The 17,980-nt window shown below is 43.1% G+C and overlaps 1 protein-coding gene across 1 annotated transcript in view; it reads left to right on the forward strand.

The window, feature by feature from the left end:
• LOC122646706 (protein SPIRRIG-like) overlaps positions 1-17,980 on the forward strand; it is a 92,125-nt gene that overhangs the window by 36,099 nt on the left and 38,046 nt on the right. The window contains exons 6-8 of the mRNA XM_043840307.1: positions 2-175; positions 9,881-10,072; positions 10,186-10,251. Coding sequence (XP_043696242.1) covers positions 2-175; positions 9,881-10,072; positions 10,186-10,251 — 432 coding nt within the window. The remainder of the gene's footprint in view (position 1; positions 176-9,880; positions 10,073-10,185; positions 10,252-17,980) is intronic.

Consider the following 17,980-nt stretch of genomic DNA (forward strand, 5'->3'; position numbering starts at 1 on the left):
GTCAATGGATAAACAATCTCTCCTTGATTCTGGGATCCTGTGCTGCCTCATTCATATTCTCAATGCTTTTCTTAGTCCTGACGAGGCCAATCAAAGACACTTAGCTGACAGCTCAGAAGAAAAGCTATTTGAAAAAGGTTATGATGGAGATATAGGACAAGTCCGCCGGCTTGAGGTAGCTTTCGTTCTTTTGAACATTTACAACTTTACATTACCAAATGCTCTTTTATTTTGCTTTTTTACTCAGGCAGATATGCATCCTAAGTTGTCTAGTTGTTGTCTCGCATTCTTCTAGGTTGTAATTGTTAAGAATTACATGTTTGTGTGCTGTTTATACTGTACACAGGGATATTTGTGTCATTAGGTTGTTGTAAACAGCCTTGAGAATGAATGCTTGAATGATCAAAATAGATCATCCAGGCCCTTTATTTATAATAAACTGAATTACAACTAATCAAAGTAGGAATAGGAATGCCACCTCAGCCTAATCCTATTAGGAATTCCTAATCCAACTAGGAATACCAAAGATAGAGATCGGCTGAGGGAATAAACAGAAAAAAAGAGAAAATAACAGAAGGACAAAACATACTATAACTAGGATTAATTACCCCAATCGGGTAAGTAGCCTATTTCAACACTCCCCCTCAAGTTGGAGCATAAATATCAACCATGCCCAACTTGACCAGAATAGGATGAAAAACCTTTCCACTTAAACCTTTAGTGAACACATCAGCCAGCTGGTCAGCAGATTGTACAAAAGGAACACACACCAGCCCGCCTTCCAACTTTTCTTTAATAAAATGCCTGTCAACCTCCACATGCTTGGTACGATCATGCTGAACAAGGTTGTGAGCAATGCTAACAGCAGCCTTGTTGTCGCAATATAACATCATGGGAAGATGAACAGGAGTACCAATATCTTGCAATAAACCTTTGAGCCATAACATTTCACAAATACCTTGTGCCATAGCAGTATAGCTCGAAACTCAGCTTCAACACTAGACCTTGCCACTACGTTCTGCTTTTTACTACGCCACGTAACAAGGTTGCCACCACCAAATGAGCAATAGCCAGAAATGGACTTTCTGTCAGAGGAACCAGCCCAATTTGCATCAGTATATGCTTCAACACGAAGATGACCATTCGGAGACAAAAGAATACCTTTTCCCGGTGTGGACTTTAAATACCGAAGGATCCGGATAACAGCATCCATGTGAGAGGAATGCGGATCATGCATGAACTGACTGACCATACTCACAGATACTGCTATGTCAGGTCTTGTATGAGACAGATAAATGAGCTTACCAACCAATCTTTGATAACGACCTCTGTCGACAGGAGTTCCCTCCTTTTCTTTAAGTCTGGTAGTAGCATCCATAGGTGTATCAGAAGGATGACACCCTAGCATCTCAGTCTCTGTCAATAAATCTAGGATGTACTTCCTTTGAGAAAGAAAGATGCCTTTAGAAGACCGAGTAACTTCTATCCCAAGAAAGTACTTTAGTTTTCCCAGATCCTTTATTTCAAATTCTTGCCCAAGGTAAGTCTTTAACTGGGTGATTTCATGATTGTCATTCCCGGTCACCACAATATCTTCCACATAAACTATTAAGAGGGTTACCTTTTCACCATTTTTCTTGATAAACAAGGTATGATTAGCATTGCTCTGCTTATAACCCGCAGAGACTATTGCCTTGTGAAATCGTCCAAACCAAGCACGGGGGGGACTGTTTCAGCCCATATAATGCACGTTTCAATTTATAAACTTTCCCACTGGTTTTATCACAAGAGGAACCAGGTGGAATGACCCTTCCTCGTCAAGTTCTCCCTGGAGGAAGGCATTCTTCACATCTAATTGTTGTAACTCCCAGCCCAGATTCATTGCACAAGAAAGTAGCACTCCGACGGTGTTTAATTTCGCAACTGGTGCAAAAGTCTCTTGATAATCGATCCCATAGGTCTCAGTAAATCCCTTTGCAACCAAACGTGCTTTGTATCAATCCACAGTGCCATCTACCTTCTGTTTCACCACAAACACCCACTTACATCCAACTGGTTTCTTTCCTGGAGGAAGAACCACAAGTTCCCATGTATCATTCTTTTTTAAGGCTTGCATTTCTTACATCATTGCTGCTTTCCACTTTCCATCTGTAAAAGCTTCTTGCCAATTTTGGGGAATACGAACAGAAGAAAGAGAAGAGACAAATGTACGAAATGATGGAGAAAGGGAGTCATAAGAGACTACATGAGAAATGGGGTGCCGGGTACAAGCCCGAATACCTTTACGGTGAGCAATAGGTAAATCAGGAGAAGAAGGAGAAGATATGTTACCTGAAGATTGATCTGGTTCTAGGGCCGACAATTGTGGTGGTGTTGGTGCTACAGTGGATGGGAACGGGAACTGTTTGTATTTGGACTGTCCCCCTGAAGGGAATTGTCACCAATAGGATTTTCAGCATCTCCTAAGTTCTCCCCCTGGGGAAAATCCTATGGGGGACCATCAGAGGGAAGAGGGGTGGAAGCAACAGTCGGTTGAGGGGTGGGATAAATAGGTGGTTGGACCCGGGTCTGGGTTTGTATGGGAAGGTCAACCATCACATCTTCACTGAAAGTCTCCCCCTAAAGAGGTGTGGATTGATGATAGGAGAGAGTTTCATGAAAGACAACATCCATACTGGTGAAGGTACGACGTGTAGGAGGATGGTAACACTTATATCCTTTTTGGGAGGGAGAGTATCCCAAAAAAATACAACGGACCCCATGGGGCTCGAGCTTGCCCGGAGATCGGGTATCACGAACATGACAGACACAGCCAAAAATTTTAGGTGGGACGACAAAGGAGGAAGAACCCTGCAGTAAAAAAGCAGGGGTGGCAGAGTCAAGGACTCGGGCAGGGAGCCTATTGATGAGGTAGGCAGCAGTCAGGACAGCATCTCCCCAATATTGGGAAGGGACAGAATGGGCAAACATAAGAGCCCGAGACACCTCAAGGAGTTGGCGGTTTTTCCTTTCAGCCACACCATTTTGGGCTGGGGTATCAACACAACTGGTTTGATGGAGTATACCATGGGCAGCAAGGTATTGTTGGAACTGACCATCTATGTATTCTTTACTATTGTCACTTCGCAATATCTTGAGAGTGGCAGTGTATTGGGTTTGAATCATCTTATGAAAATTTGGAAAACAAGAAAAAACTTCACTTTTGTTGTGCATTAAATAGACCCATGTACTCCTAGAATAACAATCAATGAAAGAAACAAACCAAAGATGGCCTTTGAGAGATGGTTTCCGGCTAGGCCCCCAAACATCAGAATGAATAAGAGTAAAAGGAGAAGAACTTCTCTTATTAGAAATAGAGTAAGTAGAACGACGCTGTTTAGCCAAAACACAGGCCTCACAAAAAAAATTGTCTTTATGACATTCTTTAGCTAATGCTGGAAATAAAAAAGATAATGTTCCTAAAGGGGGTGACCTAGTCTATTATGCCATTGTTAAAGTTCAGAAGAAACTAACGTGCTTTGATGTATGGGAGAAGCCAAAGGTGGTGGTGAAGTAGGGCTCCCATTATGAAGCAGGTACAATCCACCATGCATCTTACCACATCCAATCGTCACCCCCGTTGCCAGATCCTGAAACACACAGTGGGAAGGAAAAAAAGTTACTATACAATTTAAATCACGGGTAAGACTACTGATGGAAAGAAGATTAGTGGTAAATTTAAGAATATGTAAAACAGAGGATAACTGTAAGGTAGGAGTACAACTGATAGAACCCTTCCCAGAGATGGAGGAGAGGGAGCCATCAGCCACCCACACTTTATCTTTACCAGATGTAGGAGAGTAACGAGTAAAGATGCTGGAGGATCCAGTCATATGATCAGTGGCACCGGAGTCTATGATCCAGGCAGAGGAGACTACCGATGCACAGTGACCAGCAAAAGAAATACCTGAGTGGGCTAAATGTGAAGCTGGAGGAGTAGAAGAACTGGCAGGTGTTGATGTAGTAGAAGCAGCGGAAGCCTGTAACATATGACAGAAAGCCTGAAGTTCATCCTTGGATAGTCCAGTGTCAGTAGGAGGAGCAGGAGTGATAGCCTCAGTATGATTAGCTTTGTTTTTCGATTGTCGAGCAGCATGTTTAGCCTCAAAGTCGGCTGGTTTGCCATGTATCTTCCAACAGGTGGCCTTAGTGTGCCACAACTTGCCACAATGCTCACATTTAACTGTTGTTTTTTCAGATTTAGAAGTATCAGCAACCGAAGGAGTAGAACCAGCCCCAATGTGCAAGGCTGATCGATCAGGAAGAGTAGTGTTAAGCATAGCAGCTCTTCGGCGATCTTCACTATTAACCAAGGCATAGGACTGTTCTAATGTAGGGAAAGGATCTTTGCCCAGAATCTGAACCCTAATTGGGTCGTATTCCACATTAAGGCCAGCCAAAAAATCATACACCCTAATTTTATCGACATGCTTTCTGTAGGCAGCAATGTCAGTGGCATTAGTGGGCTGATAATCAGAGTAATGATCAAGTTCTTGCCAACACTTGCGGAGCTCAGCATAGTATTGAGGGATGGATAAATCATTCTGCTTGGTGTCATGGATTTTCTTCCTTAATTCATAAACCTGAGCATCATTCCCTACCTGTGAATAGGTGTCTCTGGCAGCCTTCCATATCTGGGCAGCAGTGTCTAGGAGAAGGTAGCCCGGTGCAATTGAAGGATGCATAGAATGAATAAGATATGACATGACCATGGCGTAAGTAGAAAACCATTTAGTCTGGGCAGCTCCCTCTTCAGTAGGGATAGGAGTAGTGCCTGTAAGGTGTCTTGTGTAGCCACAGCCAGCAATCGTAAGGTAAGTGGATCTGGACCACATTAAATAATTTGTCCCATCTAGTTTGGTGGGAGAAGCAAAAGGAAGATACTCTGGTCGAGAAGATCCATCAGATTCAGCTGAAGTGATGTCAGACATCATGTAAGTGTAGAAGATATGGGTTTTAGGATTCCCACAAATATAGCCGTCAAAAATAGCTCAAACTAGGATCGGAATCTCTGCAGGTGGTAGGGAATATGTCTTCAAAAATTCAGAACCTTCTTATGATGGAAAAAGAAACCCTAAATTTGAAAAAATTTAGGAAAAGCTGAATGCAAATCAATTGCAGGTTTGAATCTGATGTAGTGGGATTCAAAGCTGCAATCTGAAAGTAAAGGAGGTGTAGATCAACAGAGACAGGGATCAATCTCCAAAGAAACACAGAAATCCAGCTTGAGAAGAAGCAGCTCGATTTGTTGGAGGAAACCTGCAGCAGATCTGATCACACCCAAGGTTGTATAGTCTTCAGTGAGGTGTCATTAAGGGCAGCAGCTAAACCTTCATTGGATCACCTCAAAGTTGCTGCCCTGAGTGAGATAGAGAGTCCGAGAGTGGTGGAGATGCAGAAAACCAGAGGCCGAGAGAGTTTAGAGAGAGAGAAAACCTAAAAAAATCAAGGGGCTGCTCTTTAGATCAGAGGAGGCTCTGATACCATGTAAACAGCCTTGAGAATGAATGCTTGAATGATCAAAATAGATCATCCAGGCCCTTTATTTGTAATAAACTGAATTACAACTAATCAAAGTAGGAATAGGAATGCCACCTCAGCCTAATCCTATTAGGAATTCCTAATCCAACTAGGAATACCAAAAATAGAGATCGGCTGAGGGAATAAACAGAAAAAAAAGAAATTAAAAGAAGGACAAAACATACTATAACTAGGACTAATTACCACCAAAGCCTCCCTCTCCTCCTTCTCCGGCTTTACCATTGGCACCCTCCCTGTCCGCTACCTAGGCCTCCCCCTCATCCCTGCCAGGCTTTCAGCCCACCATTGCTCCCCCATCTTGGATCTTCTTCGCAAGAGGTTGCAGCTTTGGAAAGCCAAGCTTTTATCTTATACAGGTCGCCTCGAGCTTATCAGATCGGTGCTCCAGTCTTGCTACATTTATTGGAGTGGAGTTTTTGGCCTCCCAAAGGCTACCATCAAGGCGGCTGAATCTATTATGTGTGCCTTCCTTTGGAAAGGTGTGGACTCTGCCAGATTCCTTCATCCTTTGAGCTGGGCCTCCCTCTGTGTTCCCAAATCTGAAGGAGGCCTGGGGCTAAGGAGAGTAAAAGATGTCAACATTGTTGGGTCCATCGAACTTATTTGAAAGATCCTCACCAACAAAACCTCCATCTGGACTTCTTGGTTGTATGCTGGGCCCCTCCGTAGAGATTCCATCTGGACCGTTAGTCCAAGGGCTGACTCCTCCTGGGTTTGGCGCAAAATTCTGCAGATGAGACATTTAGCCAGGGACGCCATTTCATGCTCAATAGATGATGGTACGTCCACCTTTCTTTGGCTGGACAAGTGGCACCCTTCTGGTGTACTCTCTTCTGTTGTGAGCCCCAGAGATATCTACTCCTCCGGATTGGACAGATTTGCCCATGTTGCTGCTATCATCTCCAGAGGCTCTTGGTCCCCTCCCACCTCCCCTCCCCCTCTCGCTGACCTTTGGAGATCCCTTCCCCCCATCCCCCCAGGGCATCGAGGTAGAGGTGACACCATCTTATGGCTCCCCTCCCAATCGGGCAGATTCAGCTCTCACTCCGCTTGGGATTTGGTTAGACACAGAGGGACCCCTTGTCCTTGGTATAGAGTTGTTTGGTTCCGTGGTCACATACCTCGTCATAGCTTCACCGCTTGGCGCGCCCTTGCTAGCTGCCTTCCTTATTTATCGACATATTCAGGTCCCTCCCAACTGCTGTCTCTGTTGGAATGGGACTGAAGATGTCGATCACCTTTTCTTTTCTTGCCCCTTTGCTGCCTCCATATGGACTCGTGTTCTCCGCCATTATTGGCCCGGTCGTCGCACTCCTCTTCCTCTCAGTAGGGAATGGATTTGGATCGACATGACATTCGGAGGGAAGTCGATCTGCGACTCGGTTGGCAAGATTGCCTTTTGTGCCACTATCTCTCACATTTGGATGGAGCGCAACCTTAGAAGATGGACATCCAACTCCCGCTCTTTCGACATGATTTGGAAGTCCATCTTTTTTGATGTTTCATCTAAAGCTAGATCCCTCCCCCTCCGTGATGTGAAGGATTCCCCAAGGAACAGGCTCATTGTTGTCTCCTGGGGCCTCACTACATCCATTTTGCGCCCTAACTAGCCCCTAGTTTCGGCTTGCTGCCCTCGGGCTTGTATATTCCCTCTTTTTCTTCGTAATTAAATTTTTATTCATCCAAAAAAAAAAAAATTACCCCAATTGGGTAAGTAGTCTATTTCAACAGTTGTTATATTTTGGGTTTATATGTAAATATCAATATATATATACATATAGATGGTGGGGTGTCATTGTAATTTGTCATATTTGATTTCTTATAAATAAAGTTGCAAGTCATCGTCAGAGATCTAATTACTCTAACCGTGAGCTCTCTTCTTCCCTTCTCTCTCCTTGTTTTCCTTTTTTTCCGAACCTGTACTGGTTCTAGGGTTTTAATATTGTAACAGTGATAATGTTGTTTGCCTCAGATGAAAAAAAAGTCATGTTAGCTTTTGAAACACAATTGAATTGTTTTCCTAATTTATAATTGCTCTTTGGTGTAATTTTTATTAACTAAGACTGTTTCCATGTTCTAAGTATAATTTAAAATAGATTCAGCATGTGATGTTATACTCTATTTTATTTTTCCTATTTCAGGCAAACTTAGTTGAAATTAAACCTGGAAGTGTAACTTGAGTCCCTAAATTCTGGGTGACTGCTGGGTTCTAGGTGCCTTTGAAGAGATCAAGCATTTGCTTGGGTTGCTCCCTTGAATCTACGCATTTGCTTAAGTCGAAGTGGTATGGGCAGGAAGTTTTGCCCACTGTTACTGTTCTTCAACTAGGTTGATCATCCTTAACCTTGTCGTTTCTACAGAGGAATCAACAAAAATAATAGGAACTACTGATAACTAGAGTGAATTACAAAAGAATCCTTGATGCAGATCGGAGGGATGGATCCGCTGGTTGTGGGAAGAGAAAGAAAAATAAGGAGAGAAGAGAGAGATCGCAGGATGAGGGAAAAGGGGGAAAACCCAATTCTTTTGGGGGGGGGGGGTGGGGGAAGAGAGGAGAGAGAAAGGAGAGACATCAACCTCCACTTCAATTTCTATATTCTAATTACTTCTAATCCAATTCATTCAATCAAAGTGTAGGGGAGGCTATTTGGCCTTTACATTGATTTATAATGCTGAAAACAGAAATTTACTAGAGGATTAAGAAAAAGGAATCCTAAACCTCCCAATCGATTGAGATGATGTGGCATTTCTAAATTGCCTGAATCAATAAAGGAACTAACCCAACTAAAAAAAAGAAACCTCCTCTTGCATGGGCTGAGATGGAGTTCCTGAAACTAATAAGGAAACTAAAGAAATAATAAAAAACTGACTTAAAATAAATCTAGAATTTGTAATTCTTATTCCAATCCACCTAGAAATTGTTATCAATAATATAGTAAAGAAGCAAATCCCAAAAAAAAACTAACTCACCACTTGTGGGTGGAGAGGATTCCTGAAATTCAAGGATTCTATAACCACAAGCAATAAAACTCCCTCAAAGTCAAATGGGCCCCACAAATTGTATGAAGATAAAATTCCTGAAACCAGGAATTATGGAACCGCAGACCACATAAAAGTCTCCAAGCTAGCTCCATGATATCTGGTTTATAGAAGAACCAGATCTGAACCAATTATTGAAACGCAAGGATTGGTTGAACCAAATGAACCAAACCAATCCTTCCCCCTAGTTTGCAAAAACTCGGCCTCAAGTTTTGTTGTATAACAAGAGGATCTCCAACGCATGATCATCCATCCATCCTGGACCCTACGAAATCATCGATCAAACCACGATCAAATGGTACGACCGTACGAAATCAGCGACTAAAAGTTTATTGTCGAAGATGTACCTTGGAACCACAAAATCAATTGGTACAATTTTATGCTTCTCCACGAGTTGATCTTCAATGATCAGTGCCTCAGTGGTGCCACGTCGTCCTCCATCATTGGTGGTCGTCTTCTTTCTCTTCCACCCATTTCCTGATGACCGAAATCAGTTTGTTGAAAGGAAGATTTCATATGATCGGATGTTACCAGCAATTGGTTGTTAAATTCTTTGCATGGTGACGAGTCTCTTCGAGATTCATTTCAACCTTTCGCAAGTTCTCCTGCACTGGTTGAAGTTGCTGGTGGATAGCAAGCAATAGAGTAGGATCCAGGTTTGCCTCTGATACCAAGTTGATGCAGATTGGAGAGATGGATTTGCTAGTGGTGGGAAGAGAAAGAAAATAAGCAGTGAAGAGAGAACGCAGGATGTGGTAAAAGGGGGAAAACACAATTTGTTGGTGGAAGAGAGGAGAGAGAAAGGAGTGGAACCAACCTCCACTAATTTATTAATTCAATTAAATTGTGGGGAGGCTATTAGGCCTTTACATTGCTCTATGATGCTGAAAACAGAAATAGGATTAAAAAAAGACTCTTGAACCTCCCAACCGATTGGCATGATTTGGCATTCCTAAATTGACTGAATAAAGAAGGGGAGATGAGTTCACCAATACAATTTGTATGATAGGTCAGTTGAGATCACTTCAATACTTATACTAAATACTAGGGCCCTTACAAGTAATTTATAATTACATAAAGTCATAAACCATAAAGATAATATAGAATTACTTGCACATTTTCTAGAATAAACGCTTTGAAGTCACCACTCACCAATACGGTTGTATGAAATAGGTCATTGATGACTTCCATGAGATGGTAAAGAGTGTAAGATAAACATACACATTTTGCCAACTGAGAAGGTTTGAACTTTTGTTTGCAGGTTGAGGGAAGTATTGTGCATATTATGAAAGCATTGGCGAGCCATCCGTCAGCTGCACAGAGTTTAATTGAGGATGATTCACTTAATTTATTATTTCAGATGGTTGCTACTGGTTCTTTGATGGTTTTTTCTCGATATAAGCAGGGCCTTGTTCCCTTGCATACGATTCAGCTTCATCGACATGCCATGCAGGTGGTTACATTACATCAAGATTCAGATAGTTGTTCAGTAACAATAAAATTTGAAGTGGCAAGATGCACGGGTGCTCAATGTTTTATATCATTATTCTTCACTTATTGTTGCAGATACTTGGTCTTCTTTTGGGCAATGACAGTGGAAGCACAGCAAAATATATACACAATCATCATCTGGTGTGTTGTTTCATCTCTATCTCTGTGTGTGGGTGTGTTTCAAATCTGACAATATATGATATGATACATTATCTAATGATCCAATCTTATCTTTGGATCATTTTCTGAACTATGAATGTTATCATTTAGATTTTAGATCTTATGATTTGGTTAACGAACCTTACAATTTTACTTGGGTCTTACAATTCAAGTTGAGTTATTTTGTTTACAATTTATTAGAGCTATATTCTAATGGTATGAGACTGCTTAGAGTACTTCTTCCTAGGAGAAAATTTTATTGGCTTTTGATTTTAAACCCCCTTATGTGCTGTTCCTCACAAAATTAGATACTTGGGTTCTTGTTATCTCTCTGTTCTCCTCTCTTGTTTTAGGTGCGATTCACTTCTACTCCCACTTTTATTCCTTCCCTTCTTACTTAATTCTTTCTACAGTTTTTGTTTTCTACTATTAATGGTAAAAGTAAAACAGAATCTGAACTGAGCGTTGTCGACTCACCCTCCATCATCAGTTTGGCCTGATATTATGTGCACATGTTGTCCTTCCATAAGTGACCCATACCCTAGGGTTTGCCAGATCCAATTACAGCTATTAAATATTATTTTCTCTCTATTTATTTCCAGTGATGGTCGGTCCTTGAGTTAGCTACCTCCATCTCAAGTTCCAGTGTGTACGGATGAGTTTTCTTCCCAAAATTGTATCTGGTTCCCTTGCGTTGCTGAGAAATCGTGAGGTTGAGGAAGACTTAGTCTTCTTACTTACTTGCAAGTTGCAAGTGAGGATAGGGTTTTGAATAATTGCCCATAACCCTTCCAGTTCTGATTTCTTTTATAATTTATTCCATTGCTGAAAAGCTTCTACTGCCTTGATTTAAATACTTTTACATCCCAGATTCTATTTATCTCTTCCAAAATGGTTCTAAACTATTAAAATTAGAAAATTGCTACTGCACCATTTTTTTGAGGTTTTCATCTCTTTAGTGGACCCATAGCAACCTAAATCAATGTTTATAAATTATAACCCATAGTTGCAGTGAGTAGTATGTCCATGCATAACTTCTGTACTTGGTATAGAGAGAGAGAGAGAGACATGATGCAGTATTAACAAACAAATTCTTGAATATTCCCTTAAAACATTTTTGGACTTTAGGATTTTTCTCATGCTCTATCGTATATACAAACACATTCTTGAAATATAAAAGCATTTACTTATAGATAAGATCATATTTCTAAGAACAGTATAAACCAAATGTATGTTTTGATTGTTTCAAACTTCAAATAGCTTGCTTCTTCAGTTCTGCTGTCTTCTAGTTCTTTGTTGATTTTTGATGACTTTTTTTTTTTGGGTGAATAGAAATTTCATTACCAAAAGAGAGGAGAAAGAAGAATTACAAAGAGCCCCAAAGGGGAAAGGAAAAACCAGCCAGCCTAAACATTAGCTAGAGGAGGTCGGAGCAACCAAAGATACATTAGAGAGACCCCAGGATTGAACAATGGTCCTGTTCCTAGGGGTGTCAAGATAAGAAGAGGGAGGGACTAAAGAAGTAAAGACAACTTTGCTTTAATTTCAAAGGAAATGGAATCCCAAATCTTCTGGTAAGATTGAGAGTTGGAGGTCCATCTTCTCAAATTGCGCTCCATCCAAATATGGTTGAGAGTTGCACAAAACGCCATCTTCCCAACCGAATCACAAATAGAGGAGCCAGCATAGGTCATATCAAACCAAATCCACTCTTTAGAGAAGGGGAGGATTCTTCTGCGGGCAGGCCAGCATTTGAGGAGAATACCCTTCTAGATGGCAGCTGCAGTCACTCAAAGATAAGATGGTTCAAGTCTTCATCATTGTTCCAGCATAGGCAGCAAGCACGGGAAACTAAGATCTAGCGGCTGAAAAGAAATGCTTGAGTTGGAAGACAGTTGTTGAAGGTTCGCCAGGCTGTGAAGCAGTGTCTAGGAATGTGATGCTTGAACCAAAGAAGCTTACTCCAAAGAACTAAAGGGCCTTTCAATTGAACAAAATTCCAAGCTACCTTGGAGGAAAAGGAGCAAGAGCTGTTTGATGACCATGAAACACAGTCACCTCTTGTTGCAGACCTTCTTGTGATAGAGTGGGGCTCATTCCAGATGGGATTGAAGGGTAGGGCCAGAGAGGGGAGGAGCCCAACCATTATGATCAAGAATATCAGCAACCAAAGAAAGTCTATGAAGACCCGAGGAGTAAATGGATCTTGGGGTAATCCGGTGAAGGAGAATTCCCATAGGGTGCTAGTTGTCAAGCTAGAGGTAGGTAGATCGACCATCACCAATGTTGGAGCGGATGACCCGAAGGACCAAGTGACGGCTAGCAAGAATCTTCCTTTAGACCCAAGAGGCATCAGATAAGGAAGTGGCAGTCCAAATGGAGTCATGGCGCAGGGGACCCGAATAAATCCAATCCACCCAAATGCTTTTTTTCTTCGAAGCAATCTTCCAGATAAGCTTGATGATACCAGCTGTGTTCACATCTTTGATTCTTCTAATGCCTAACCCTCCTTCCTTCTTGGGAAGACACACAGCAGCCCAACTTAAGGGATGAAGGAACCTCTAGGAATCAGAGTCCTTCCAAAGAAAGGAAGCGATAAGAGCTTCAAGGGACTTGATATTAGCTTGAGGAAGGCCATATATACCCTACCAGTAGATATAAGAAGCTTCCAAAACTGATTTAATAAGGACCAACCTGCATGCATAGGATAGAAGCTTGCTTTTCCAGAGCTGAAGTCTCTTCCGGATCAGATCCAACATGGGAGTGCAGTGGTAGGCAGAAAGCCTTGCCGGAATCAGGGGGATCCCCAAGTATGTGACTGGAAGCTAGCCTTCAAGGAACCCTGATAAGGCTAGAAAGGCAGCTTTGTCAATCTCTGTAACTCTAGCAAAGAAGATGAGGGACTTGGAGGGGTTGATACGGAGACCCGAGAGCTCTTTGAAGTGCTGGAGACAAAGCGAAATAGACTCTAAGGAGGCAATCTAGGCCTTGGAGAATATCATCAAGTCATCAGCGAATGCCAAGTGAGTGAGCTTGAGGGCTTTAAACTTGGGCATAGGAGTGATGAGCTGCTGATCAGTACAAAGCTGGATCTCTCTGGAGAGGATTTCCAAGGCAATAGTGAACAAGTAAGGGGAAAGGGGGCAGCCTTGCCGAATCTCCACAGTAGCTCCAAAGTACCCTGCTGGGCTGCCATTGACCAAGACTGAGAACTTTGGGGAAGAGATGCAAGAGCTAATCTAGTGAACAAAGGCCAAAGGAAATCCCATCTGAGTCATCACTTGAGCAATGAAGTCCCACCTTAGAGAATCAAAAGCTTTGTGGATGTCGATCTTCAGGAGAAGCGACGGAGAATGGTTCTTCCAATCAAAGCCTTTGACAATATCATTACACAGAAGGATGTTATCAGAGATGTTCCTGCCGGGGATGAAAGCCGTTTGGTTATCACTAACCAAGAGATCAACAACACTCTTGAGCCTTCGAGCAAGAATTTTGGCAATGAACTTGTAGAGCAGATTGCAGAGGTCAATGGGCCTGAAATCATTCATAGCAATGGCACCTTCCTTTCTCGGGATGAGACAGAGGAAAGTGTGATTGATCCCATTGATTTCATTAGGATTGAGAAAGAAGCTCTCAATTGTAGCTATAAGGTCATCTTTGATGATGTCGCAAGCAGCTAAAAAGAATCCCATACTAAAGCCATCCAGACCTGGAGCTCCATTGACTTTGACAGAGTGGATAGCTTCCACAATTTCATCTTCTTTGGGGATAGCACTTAAGGAATCCAAATATTTTGGAGCAATGAACTTGTTGAGCAAGTGGTTCGTGATTGGTTCTTGATCCTTTTGAGGCCCAGAGAAAATTCCTTTGAAGTGCTGGACGGCCAAGTCTTTGATATCCTTAACTGTATTAGCAATAGCGCCATCCGGGCGAGAGAGCTGAACAATGGAGTTAGCATTAACCCTAGCTTTCACAGACCGATGAAAATAAGCTGAATTAGAATCTCCCAAGTCCAACCACTTGATTCTCGATTTTTGCTTGAGAAAGCTTTCTTCGCTAGCAAGCAAGGAGGAGAGCTGAATGGAGACCTCTTTTTCTTCAATAGCAAGGGAATCATTGAGCAAATCAGACTGCAGCCGAACTTGAATTGAACCAAGCCTGTCTTTACACTCCTTTACTTGAAGAGTAATGTTGCCAAAGATGTTTAGGTTTCAGTCTTTGAGAGCAGCCTTGACATTTTTGAGCCTCTTGGAGAAAGCAATGAGAGGGGTGGAGAATGCAAAAACAGGCCTTTCCCAAGCTTCTTGCACAACCGGAAGAAAAATTGGATGAGAGGACCACATGTTAAAGAATTTGAAGGGTTTTGGGCCAAAAGAAGTGAAGGGTTGGATTGCTAAGGAGATGGGGGAGTGATCTTAGATGTCCGGGTTATCAAATGATGCCTGAGAGGAAGGGAAAGAGGCTAACCACTCTTCATTGACAAGAACTCTGTCTAACTTGCAGGCAATGCGGCTGTTGCCAGCCCTTTTGTTGCTCCAGGTAAGGGGGAAGCCAGTTCATCTGAGGTCATTTGCAGCTATATCCTCAATGCACTCATTAAAAGCATTCATAGCTTCCAAGTCAATATGGTTACCCCCCTGTTTTTCATGACTGTATCTGATGATATTGAAGTCTCCTCCCAGCCCCCAAGGATGAGACCCGATTTGATTAGCAATGAATCTGAGATCAGCCCACAGGGAAGTCCTTTGAGAAGGACAATTATCAGCATAAATCACCGAGTAGAAAAAGGAGAAATGCCCCAGGGAGTCTGAGAATTTGGTGTGCAGGAATTGAGAGGAGGAACAAGAGAGGGAGATGGAAATTCTGGAGGGGTCCCATAAGAGCCAGATATGACCATTGATGTGGTGGGAATAGTTGGAAAGAAGAGACCAACCAGGGGTAATGGAGGATAGAATTTTGGAAGAGTTAGACTCTTGGATATGCGTTTCCAGGAGACAGCAAAAGCTAGAGCGAGAGGCTCTAATGCGTGAACGAACAGCAGCCTGCTTCGCGGGAGAGTTAAGCCCGCGAGTGTTCCAGATGGTGCCGTGGATCATTGGGGCAGAGGGTGGAGAGGCAACGAAGGCTCCAGGAGCTTGGTCAGCACAGCACGAGACCTGGTTTCACTATGATGGCGCCGGTGGTAAGAGCTACCAGAGAGATTGATAGGTGTATAAGGTGGAGGAAGGATCTCTCGAGGAACTTGCAGAGCTTGGGAAATAAGGGTGCCGAGTGGAGAAGATGGTGGGTTCAATGGGTTTGGGCCAGGTCCCAGCAAAGAGGAAAGACCCAACCCAGAGTTAGGAGTGGTTAAAGAGGGGCAACCCGACCCAGAGGCAGGAGTGGGTAAAGAGGAGAATGATGGTTTCCCAAGAGGACCTGGTCCAGGTCGAGGAGCAAGCAGGGTAGAGTCCAAGGGGACGCACGTAGGATGGGGGTCAGCTGAAAGGGGGTCCACCAAAGACAGGTCAGCAGGGGTTGGTGTCACAGGGATCGATAAAGCAACAGAAAGCTGAGGGAGGGCTTCGCCATTAGCAGGCAAAGGTAAGACAAAAAAGCCGAAGTCCAAAGGGACAGTAGGGCTTCCCAGAGTAGCAGTTGACGACTTTGAAGCAAGAGCAGGAGATGCTCCAGTGCCAGAGCCAAGAATGGAAGCCTCGGCAGCAGGATCTTACCGGTAGGTTCTTCTTCTTCCAGCGCTGATTCCGGTACCGGAATCTGGATCTTGATCGTCCACGAGAGATGGAACGAGCAACCTTCGTGTGAAGATCTTGCGTCTCGCCTTCACCGTTAAGCACAAGGCCAGGCATATCCAAAGCAACATCAGCAGATAAGACAGGTCCATCATCAGTCGAAGGATTAATGTTGCAGCAGGGAGCAGGGTCACCAGCAACAGAGGGCTTGTCGAGCAGAGAGTAGTGCTGGGAATCATGACCTAAGGGTTTGCACACTAGGCATTGCGGAGGCAACCAGTCGTAGTGCACCTCCTGCTCGAAGGAGTAGTCTTCCCCTTCGTTGACAGTGATGAACGCAGGGAGAGGCTTCTCCGCAGAGACTTCAATGCAAATTCTCGCATAGGCAAGATGGTCCTTCCTGCGAGTGCGCACATCAGAAAACAGAGGCCTACCCAAGGCAGAGCCAATTAAACTGAGGCCATCGGAGCACTAGAATTGGAGGGGCTGTCCTGGCAGAGAAGTCCACAGTGGAATGGAGGAGAGATCCAAGCGCTTGAGCTGAATTTGGCGGTTCCATTGATGCAAGAAAATTGGCCTCTTCCCCACCAGCCAGGGACCACCTTCAAGGGCACGTGTCTTGTCAAGGAAGGAGGAGAACTTGAAGATGAAAAACCCATTGTCGAGCAGGAAGGTATCCAGAGATCCTTGGGGGCGCCATTGCTTAGAGAGGGACTGCTTGACAATATGGAAAGGAGGCCGAGGGCCCAGAAATTACCTACTAAGCAATCCTCCCAAAGCTTAGCTTCAGTAGAGAGAAGGTCAGTCGGGCAGAAGACCACCTTTGAAGAGCCAACAGAAGAAGGTGGAACAAAGTGAAGGGGCAGTCCATCAGAGCGAGGGGAGGATCCAGCAGCGAGGATGGAACTCCAAGGGAGAGGCTGGGAAGCAGAGGGGTGAAGAAGGGAAGCAGGAGCAGGAGGGGGGGAAGCAATACAACAAGGAGAAGGTGATGGAAGGAATCAGGTGGCCTGCCGGAAGGTCCGGCAGAGAAGGGAGAACGAGGGAGGGGAGGTCATCCTTCAGACCCTGTCCTGTGCCTTCCTTAATCCTTCATTTTCTAGTGATCAGCTCACTTTCTTAAAGTTAATTGGGAAGGTGCCGGATTTTTGATGATTTGATGTGGCTTAATGTTGATTTTTGATGATATAAGGCAGATATTGTATCATAGTACATAATGTTAGAAAAGAGGGGAAATAAAAAAATAATACTTGGGTGCCTTGTCACCTAAGTGCTTAGGCTCCCCTCCACCATATTGTGGAATTCAGGAAAAATCACTGTTCACATGAACAGTGGTGTGGGCCCCCATATGTACTGTTGGAGTGGTGGTTTCCTTGATGGATTCTTCTAAAAGATCTTATTTGGTCTCTAGTTTCTATTTTTGAGGACAGTCCTCTTACTTTCTATTTTGTTAGTCTCTAGTTTATTTAGTTTCCATTCTTGTTTAATAGCTAGATTTTATTTAGTTGAAATTTTATTGTCGCCTTTGATAGTACTTTCTATTTTGAGGTAAAGACTGGGATGCTAAGTTGTTATTTTGTTTTCTTGCTGTACAAGTCCCAATTTTGACTTGTAAGGGACTTTCTATTTTGCTTTATTTCTTTTCTTGTAATAGCAACTATCACTGTTTATGTAATGGACCATTGAGAGTCCTTCCCACGATTTAATGAAGCTTGAATTCTGGTTTTAACCAATGACTGTGTGAGAAGCAATTTAGGAGAGAGTCGTATGTGAGGTGAGAGACCTTGACGTGCGAGTGAGAGACTCAAACCAGCTACCCCTTTCTTCTCTATGTTTCTGTTTTATTGCTTATTTTACTGGTGAGAGTTACTGATATTTATATTGCTGAGAGAGTGATTAGGGGTTAGGATCCCCATGTGGATCCTAGCTCTGATACCATGTTGAGAATAGGAATAATGGCTTGTGACTTTATGTTCACA

This window comes from Telopea speciosissima, chromosome 11, assembly GCF_018873765.1.
Source record: "Telopea speciosissima isolate NSW1024214 ecotype Mountain lineage chromosome 11, Tspe_v1, whole genome shotgun sequence".
Lineage (NCBI taxonomy): Eukaryota > Viridiplantae > Streptophyta > Magnoliopsida > Proteales > Proteaceae > Telopea > Telopea speciosissima.